The following is a 9,728-nucleotide window of genomic DNA, read 5'->3' on the forward strand; positions in this document are numbered from 1 at the left end:
GGCGCTGTGGCTCAAGCGGTACAGTGCTCACCTTGAGCTGAAGAGCGCTGTCCTGGGGCTTTGAACTAGGGCTTGGCCCCTGACCCTGAGCTCTTTTGCTCAAGGCTAGCACTCTACCACCTTGAGCCACAGCACCACTTCTGGTGGTTTTCTAGTGGTTAATTGGAGATAGACTCAGACTTTCCTCCCCAGACTGGCTTCAAACAGCCATACCAACAACTCTGCTGCCACAGCCTCTAGAGCCGCCTCCATGCTGCCATCTGGTGGCACTGGCCTGAGCTGTGGCTGCCTGGCTGCTCCTCCCCTTGGAGGGGAACACATATCCCTCAGGCCTTCAAGGCTGTGTGCCTGTCACCTTTCCTGATATTGCATTTGATCCTGTGACCCTGATTCCTCCTGATATGGCCCTGAGGCTCATTCTCGCTGTGAGAATGCTGTCCCCTGACCAGTGTAATAATTATTTTGTCAGAATCCTAAACAGGATGGCCTTCCTTTTACATATTTCACCCTGGCAATTAAAGTCTTTTCTTTGCCAGGTACAGTAGCAAATACCTATAATTTCTGCTCTTGGGAGGTAGAAGCCATGGGGTGACCACTATCTTGGTTCAGGGCCACCAGTCACAGAAGACACAAGAATTCTCTTTTAACCAGTTTTCCTTGATACACATTAAAAAAAAAAAAAAAGGAACGTGGAAGGTACACGGAGACCACAGCTTGGGGTTGTTGCAGGGAGAGGCAACAAGCATAGGGTAGTACCTCCTGTTGGAAAAATCAGAACCCAAAGACAGTTCATCTCACCAAATCCTTTTGGATCTCTGGGACTTCTGAGAGGAAATCAAAGTTACAATCCATGAAAGTATAGCTAAAGGGAAATGGGTTGTGGTGTCAGTCTTTAGCGTCTCAAAATAGCGCACCTGTGACATCCGTGTTCCTGAGATGCAACTTCAGACAAAGGAGAGACCCTCTCTTGGCTGTGTCTCCATGCAGAAGGGAAGGGATAGCCTCTGGGGTTATAGACAGAACCCAGGAGGTACAGTGGATTTGCTAAGCTGGGGAGAGAGGCCAAGAGATTGACTAAGATTTGAGATGACCGAAGGGTATGAGACTCCCAAAGTATGGGGATACTCTCATGAAGGCTTAGATTCTTTTCTGTTTTCTCTGTGCTATACCAAATCCCCCCTCCCCACCTTTCTTTTTTTTTTTTTGTCAGTTGTAGGGCCTGAACTCTGGGCCGGGGCATTGCCCCTGAGCTCTTCAGCTCAAGGCTAGCGCTCTACAACTTGAGCTGCAGCACCACTTCCAGCTTTTTCTGTTTATGTGGTGCTGAGGAATCAAACCCAGGTCCTCATTCATGCAAAGCAAGCACTCTACCACTGAGCTACCTTCCCGGCAATACCAGATCCCTTTAAATGGAGGTTCTGATCCAGATTGGTTTCTAACATAGTAATTATACAAAGGAAGAACTGGGGGCATAGGCCACAGTGAGCCTGCAGGCTCACACACCTGCAGACCTATAGGCTGAAGGCTGAGGTTGGCTTGCCAAACGCCCCTTGCATAATTCCTGCTACCTCTGCAACTGGAGGGTTTTAGAAATGTATAGAAATAGAAAGGTAACAAAGCCAGAAGAATAGGTTTTCAAAATGATTTGCTGTTTCTCAACCAGAGTGGTTATAAAGTGCATGTATGTTTGTATACTAATGTCTGTAAATAAGAAACAGCTTTTAGGAATGTGGGGGGGGGGGCGGGTCGTGTGTACACGTGCGTGTGCTAGGGCCAGAACTCAGGACCTCACATTCTTGCTTAGCTTTTCCACTCAAGGCTGGTACTCTACCACTTGAGCTATTCCTCTATTCCTGGCTTTTTGCTGGTAAACTAGATATAGGAATCTCATGGGGGGCTGGGAAGGTGGCTCAGTGGTAGAGCGCTTGCCTTGCATGCATGAGGCCCTGAGTTCGACTCCTCAGCACCACATAAGCAAAAAGAAAAAAGCTGGAAGTGGCACTGTGGCTCACGTGGTAGAGTGCTAGCCTTGAGTTGAAGAGCTGAGGGACAGCGTCCAGGCCCAGAGTTCAGGCCCCACGACTGGACCCAAAAAAAACAACAACAAACAAACAAACAAAAATCTCATGGGCCAGGCACCGGTGGCTCACACCTATAATCCTACTCAGGAGGCTGAGATCTGAGGATTGAGGTTCAAAGCCAGCCCAGGCAGTTAAGTCCACGAGACTCTTCGCTCCAATTAATCACCAGAAAACTGGAAGTGGCGCTGTGGCTCAAGTGGTAGAGCACTTGCCTTGAGCTGAAAAGCTGAGGGACAATGCCCAGGCCCAGAGTTCAAGCCCCATGACTGAACCACCCCCCCCAAAAAAAAGAATCTCATGGACTTTTCTGTTCCAGTTGCTTTGAATTGGGATCATCAGATTTCAGCCTTCTGGATAGCTAGGATTATAGGTATGATCTACTGGCACCTAGCTAGGAGTGTGTGTGTGTGTGTGTGTGTGTGTGTGTGTGTGTGTGTTATAGGTATGATCTACTGGCACCTAGCTAGGTGTGTGTGTGTGTGTGTGTGTGTGTGTGTTGGTCCAGGTACTGTCCTTGAGTTTCTTTTGCCCAAGGCTAGCACTCCACCACTTGAGTCATTGCACCATTTCTGAGTAGTTTGTTGGAGATAAGAAGTTTTTCATGCCTGGGTTGGCTCCAAACCTTGACTCTCAGGTCTCAGCCTCCTGAGTAGCTAGGATTACAGGCGTGAGCCACTGGCGCCCAGCGCAAGAATTTTTTTAAAAGACAGATTTCTAGATCCCGGGTTGTGGGGTGGGGAGCAAACATACCTCCCTAAAATGGAATCTTCTGATTCATATCTAGGAACCATACAGATCAATATGGAAAGCAGATTGAAACATATGACCCCATGTGGATAAAGATACAGATGAAATTCACAGCCCATATAAGGTACTCAGTGTGGGTTAGATTAATTAATAAATATATGAATGAATGCACAATAACAGAGGAAATGAAGCTGTTGAATATTAACTTACTAGATGACAGACTCCATTACAAAGTACCAGCCTTATAGTCTAATGTCAATAGAACAAAATACAGTTGGAATCCAAAATAAGGCTCTGAATTTAGGGTCAGATAAGTTTGACCTGCAACAGAGACCTGCCTAAACTATACTGTAGAAGACCAGTTTTCAAACTTTATAGCCTCAGGTTCCTTTGTATTATTAATCATTATTGAGGATCCTAGAGAGGTGTTTTCTTTTTTCTTTTTTTTCAATACTGGGGATTGAACTTAGGACCTTGTACTTATAAGTGCTCTACCACTGTTTTTTGTTTATATAAAATTTAAAACTAAGAATTTCATTTATTTGTTTACTTACTGGTTTACTTTTGTGCTGGTCCTGGGCTTGAGCTCAGGGCCAGGGTGCTGTCCCTGAGCTTTTCTGCTCAAAGCTAGTACTCTACCACTTGAGCCGCAACTCCACCTCCAGCTTTTTTTTGGGGGGGGCACTTATTTAGAGATAAGGGTCTCATGGACTTTCTTTCCCAGGCTGGCTTCAAACCAAGATCCCCAGATCTCAGTTGTTTGAGTAGCTAGGATTACAGAGCCACCAGTACCTGGCAGAACTTTATATTTTTATTAGCTCATTTTAAAATCAAGCAAAATCTATTGCATAGCAACATGCTTTATGAGAAATAACTACTTTCCAAAAATTTAGGGAGCAGGGCAGCATTCCTTTGGGTTTTTGTAAACCTCCACGAGACACATGCTTCATTTAGCCTGGAGCAAAATGATGCCTGTGTTGAAGAATGTGAAGAAAATCTGGCCTCACAGATCTATATGTAGGAAATGCTGGAATTTTTTCAAATAACTTTTTCAAGTTGTCTTTTTTTTTCTTTCATAGTCTTGCTATGCAGCCTGGCTTCAAATTCATAATGCTTTTGCCTCAACCTCTTAAATGTCATATATTCTTCAGGGTGCTGTACCAAAACTTGGTAAATGACCGTTTCTTACAAGTTAGTTGCATCATGGAAATGGAAACGCTTTGTAGTCTGTTCATTCACACCCATTGGCCTGTGGTAGAAAGATCAACTTGGGTGAGTGGCAAACCACTTGTATGGTTCAGGCAGTTGTTTTCCTTGACATGATTGGCTCATCTCATTTTTGAGAAGATGTGTGTCAAGTAATGAAGTCTGCATGACCAGTTTGTCAGACATAGTCTCTACAAAACATGGTGCTCCACCAGGAAAGCAGGGGGTTCAGCGGGCGTCTCAGATAATCACAGGGACCAACAGCACTGGTGTGAATAGGCTCCTCCCTCATGGCAAGCCTGCCTGCCCCATCATTATTTGTGCTTTGTTTGTGTGTGTCTGGGCATTGTCCCTTAGCTTTTTTGCTCAAAGATAGTCCTCTACCATTTGAGCCATAGCTGCACTTCTAAGTTTTTTGGTGGGTAATTGGGCCTAAGACTTTACTGTCTGGACTGTCTTTGAACCTGAATCCTCAGATCTCAGCCTCCTAAGTAGCTAGGATTACAGGTGCGAGCCACCCTTGTTGGGCTCAGCCCGGAGTGGGGGGGGGGTGGGCTAGACAAGAGATGCTTTTCCCTGAATGTAGCACTCTGCCTAGATTGCCCCTTTGCCCTATTGTCACCCCTAAGCTGGCAAAGACCACCATCCCTTTCTTGGATGGCACCTTCCAGCTGCAAGAAGAGGAAGCTGGAACCCTAATTTGGTTCTGAAATTGTATTTTTATCTGAGACTGGGCCTTTCTTTCCTTCTTTCTTTTCTGTGGTGCTTGAACTTGGGGCCTGTCCCTGAGCTCTTTTGCTCAAGATTAGTATTCTATGGCTTTGAGCCACAGCTCCACTTCTGATTGCCTGGCAGTTAATTAGAGATAAGAGTCTCACAGCCTTTCTGACCCGGGCTGGCTTTGAACTGTGATCCTTAGAGCTCAGCTTCCTGAGTAGCTAGGATTTATAGGCATGAGCCACCAATGCCCAGCAAGACTGGGACATTTCACTTCACAAATTCAAACTGAGTTGTGACTTAAAAGCAACCATAGCTTTGGGTTTAACCTAAGATTGGTCATTAAAATGTGGGGTGTGTTCCAGTTTTCATTCAGGAACAGGAAGAACTAAAACCTTCAGAAAGCCAGGCACCTGTGGCTCATGCTTATTTCCAATTAACCACCAGAAAACCGGAAATGAAGTTGTGGCTCAAAGTGATAGAGCACTGGACTTGAGCAGAATTGCTTAGGGACAATGCCCAGGCTCTCAGTTCAAGCCCCAGGGCTGAAAAGAATTTAAAATAATAATAATAATGATAATATAATCAGAAAAAAAGAATTGTGAAAGAATGGAAGTCCATATCCTTTGAGCCACATTTACTCAACCTCTTGATTATCTGTCTTTCCCTTGGGCTGTGGTTTCCTGTGCCTGGAAGAAAGGCTGGGAGGGAATGAAGGCCCAGCACAGGGGCAGTGGGTTCTGGTCAAGGAATACATGCTGGTGACAGGACTCAGCCTTAGATGTCACAGTCCCTTTCTCAAAGGGCTCTGAGGGCTGGGAATGTGGCTTAGTGGTAGAGTGCTTGCCTCGCATGCATGACGCCCTGGGACCCATTTCTCAGTAAAACAGAAACAGAAAATGCCGGAAGTGGCTCTGTGGCTCAAGTGGTAGAATGCTAGCCTTGAGCAAAAGAAGCTCAGGGACAGTGCTCAGATCCTAAGTTCAAGCCCCAGGACTGGCAAAAAAAAAAAAAAAAAGAGGAAGAGAAGGAGGAAGTAGTGGAAGAGGAGGAGGAAGAAGAGGAGGAAGAAGAAGACAAATGCTTTCATAAATTATACATTTACTCCATTACTTGTTATTCAGGTTTATACAGACAGATGGCACTTTAAGTTACAGAACTGCAAGGACACAAACGTGCAAGCACATCCTTCTGGCTGGCTGCCCCTGGGGATGCTCCTGTCCCAGTGTGTCTGCCCTGAATCATCTGGCTGCTCAACCAGCTCCAGCCCAGATCCGCCATCCTCTTCCGCCTTTCATCTTTCCAAGACAGGAGCAAAGCCAGAAAGGCCAGGAAGGACAGACTGCCAATTCACAGAGCCCGAACCTGACAACATCTACTGAGATTGCTCTGGCCTCCTTCCTACTTTACAGAACATTCACGGACACTGACAATGCTTTGATGGCAAGGACCAGGGCATCTATTTCCCTGGCATGGAGGGATGGGGTCAAGAAGTGTAGATCCTTGGCAGACTGGGCATGGCATAGCTGTGAGGGTTCTGAGGCTCCGAGCGGGGACAGGACAAGCTCACAAACCACAAACCAATCACTGGGACCTCACGACAGGCGCTAGAGCAGAGCTATGCAGAGATCTGCCATATGGCAGGGGCAGGGAGCCGAAGTTAGGATGCCATACCCTGTGTACCATACCCCACGTTAGGCATTTCAACATCATCCTGTTCATCCACACCATGGAGTAAACTGAGCTCACAGGAGATACCCTAGAGCAGCCTCAGGGCTGGGCTTCAAATCCAGATCTGCCTGGTTCGAAGGCCCATTCTCTTTTCTCTGTATAGGCGACCACCTACGGGGACATTTTCTCTGGGGCTCAGAGTATGGTAAAAGGACCTCCAGAATAAGTGAAACACCTTCAGGGCAAAGTAGAAAAACAAAAAGACAAAAATGAAAAACACAGAGAAGAAACAAAAAAACACTGCATTCTCCCCATACTTCACATTGTTACTAGCTGGAAGGGCAAACATAAAGGATGCAGGAAACATGGCCGGGGCAAAATGAGCTGTCAGAGAAAGGTCAACTTCTCCTGCCTCTGATTTCTTGTTCTTGAAGCCAACAGGGCCAAAGAATATTCCAGAACTGTGTTGCTTAGTTCCAGAAAAAGAGCAGCTCCTCGATTTCAAATGTCCAGGACAGCTTCACTTTGGGATCTGGGTTCTCAACTGTGTTTTTTGTACTGTAAGACAGAGAGAAAGAGAAGTGGGTAAGTCAAGCCAGTGGGAAAAAGGACTTAAGAAATCTCCATGGGCTGGGAAGGTGGCTCAGTGGTAGAATGCTTGCTTTGCATGCATGAGGCCCTGGGTTCGATTCCCCAGCACCACATGAGCAAAAAGAAAAAAGCCGGAAGTGGCGCTGTGGCTCTAGTGGTAGAGCGCTCGCCTTGAGCTGAAGAGCTGAGGGACAGCGCCCAGGCCCAGAGTTCAGGCCCCACGACCAGACCCCCCCCCCGCCAAAAAAAAAAAAAGAAATCTCCAGTGCTGGTGCCACAGTGGGGAGCCCAGTCAGGAGGCACTAGATAGTCTCCATCTCCAGTTCGTGCCCAGATCCTCTTCAATACAAAAAGTAGCTGATGGGGATGGAAGGAGGAGAATAAGGAAACTAAGGACAGTAGACTTAGAACATTGTATTCACTCATTCTTCTTTTTTTTTTTGCCAGTACTGGGGCTTGAAGTCAGGGTCTGGGCCTCTCTGTGCTCAAGGTTAGCACTCTACCACTTGAGCCACAGCGCCACTTCTGGTCTTTTTTGTTGTTGTTTATGTGGTACTGAGGAATTAAACCCAGGGCTTCATGCATGCTAGGCAAGCGCTCTACCACTAAGCCACCTTCCCAGCCCTCATTCTTCCCTTTAAGCTGAGTCTTGCTTGGGGAAAAAATTTTCAGGCAAAAGAGAACCCTCAGCCATCTGCTAAACTAGTGTGTCTCTCTGTGTCTTTCTTTGACTCTCTCTCTCTCTCTGGGGAGAGAGCTGAGGGTCCTATACATTCTAGACAAGCACTGTAATAGTAAACTATACCCCCAGCCAAATCACTTAGTTTTCAAACATGGATCCTGAATCCCACATCTTGAGGTCATTGTAATACTAACTACGTTCCTAATTCACTGCCTTCCTCCAACTAGACAGACACATCCTCAGTAACTTTGCTGCAGTGTGGACACCCCCAGAAAGGGAGTCACCCCCAAGATAACTGCCCTTTGGGTGATGGCGATGAAGACTACTGTTGTTCTCCCTCTCTCCTCCTGCGCCCTCAGCTCATTCAGCACTGCTTGAAGGATTAAGGGAACCCCTTCATTCGACCTTCCCAAAAATTGATGCAACCTGAAGAAATCCCTTTTCAGCTTTGGAGGACTTGAGCAGCTGGTGTGATTCCCCTCCCTGCTGCCTCTTCTCAACTGTGTGGTCCAGGCGACCCCTGGTGGTCATGGAAATTACAGCACCAGCTCCCAGAATGGCAGGTGGAGGAGGCTCAAGCTAAGCACTTACTTTATTCATGACCCAGTCAGCATCTTCAATGGCTCTCTTAATAATCTGCTGGATTCTCTCTGGATTGTCTTCATCTGAATGAACCCGAAAACTCTGGAAGTTTTGACAGAAAGAAATAGGATGAGGCACCGGGCGCCAGTGGCTCACACCTGTAATCCTAACTACTCAGGAAGCTGAGATCTGAGGATCACCGTTCAAAGCCAGCCTGGGCAGAAAAATTCGTGAGACTCTTATCTCCAATAAACCACCAAAAAAAAAAAAAACAGAAGTGGCGCTGTGGCTCATGCGGTCGAGCGCATGCCTTGAGCTGAAGAGCGCAGGGACAGCGCCCAAGCCGAGTTCAAACCCCATGACCGACCCCCACCTCCCCAAAAAAAGAAAAAAAAGAAATAGGATGAGGCAAAATCCACACAGCTGGCAGCTTTAGAACACAAACCTAGGCAAAACAGCTGCTTCCTTCAACTCAGCACCTTTTGATTATCCCACACAGAGGTGAAGAAACAGAGATTAGAATTGCTAGGCAACAGCATTTGAATCCTAATCTGTGAGACCACAAAAGTGGTAATCCAGCCAGAGGGGCAGATGGAAAGGAGAGTAGCTCCCTGGGCCTAAAGGTTAGGGAGCAGGTGATTAGGCCAGAAGAGAAACTTTCCTGCCCTTGTTTTATGTGCTCCTCCCAGAAAGTTCCTTTCATCTCAGTGAGACCTCTAGGCTCGGGTTTGGGATCTGCCCTGGGGGCAGAAGTGGGGGGGTCTGGGGAGAGAGGCATTGTCAAGCAGGGAAGGGAGGGGAGCCAGGGATGGTGGCTTTGGAAAAATCCAGCCAAGCCCAAAGCAGAGCACAGAATGCTGTTGTCCACTTTTTTTTTAATTGTTGTTTCTGTTACTGTTGTCTCTGGTACTGAGCTTACACGTTTGCTTTGCTTGTTCATGGTTTAAGGGATGCTACCATTTAAGCCCTATATCCACCCCTGCTTTTTGCTTGCTACTTTGGAAATGAAGTCTCTTAGACTACCCTGCTTGGCATCACTGTGGTCCTCCGGATCTCGGCCTCCGGAGTAGGTGGCATGAGCTACAAGTAGCTGGCTCAATGTTTCTGTACTTTCCATGTTTATATGAATTTTACTTTCACTTTTTATTTGGAGATGCTTTCTTACTGAAGGTTTTCAAGAAAAGCCTAAAAAAAAAAACTGGGCTGGAAATGTAGCTCAGTGATAAGAGCACAAGCCTAATGAGAACAAGGGCTTTCATTTAATCCCCAGCACCAACAAAAAATTATTAGTCGAGTGTGGTAGCACATGCCTGTAATCACAGCATTTAGGAGGTAAAGGCAAGATGATCTCTAGTTTGAGGTCACTTGAGTGACATAGCAAAACTATAGGAAGGGGAGCGGAGAGGGGGGAAGGAGGAGGGAGAGGGAGAAGGGAGACGAGGAAGAAGAGG

General features: G+C 46.7%; 1 protein-coding gene across 1 annotated transcript in view; it reads right to left on the minus strand.

Annotated features, from left to right (window-relative positions):
• Window positions 1-5,860: 5,860 nt before the first annotated feature.
• Window positions 5,861-9,728, minus strand: part of Lyrm9 (LYR motif containing 9) — a 5,238-nt gene continuing 1,370 nt past the window's right edge. Inside the window, exons 2-3 of the mRNA XM_013016362.1 lie at window positions 8,287-8,379; window positions 5,861-6,980 (exon numbers count right to left, since the gene is read on the minus strand). Of these exons, the coding sequence (XP_012871816.1) occupies window positions 6,963-6,980; window positions 8,287-8,379 (111 nt within the window). The 3' untranslated portion in view covers window positions 5,861-6,962. The remainder of the gene's footprint in view (window positions 6,981-8,286; window positions 8,380-9,728) is intronic.

The sequence above is a fragment of the Dipodomys ordii genome, unplaced genomic scaffold (genome assembly GCF_000151885.1).
Source record: "Dipodomys ordii isolate 6190 unplaced genomic scaffold, Dord_2.0 Scaffold31, whole genome shotgun sequence".
In the NCBI taxonomy this organism is placed as follows: domain Eukaryota; kingdom Metazoa; phylum Chordata; class Mammalia; order Rodentia; family Heteromyidae; genus Dipodomys; species Dipodomys ordii.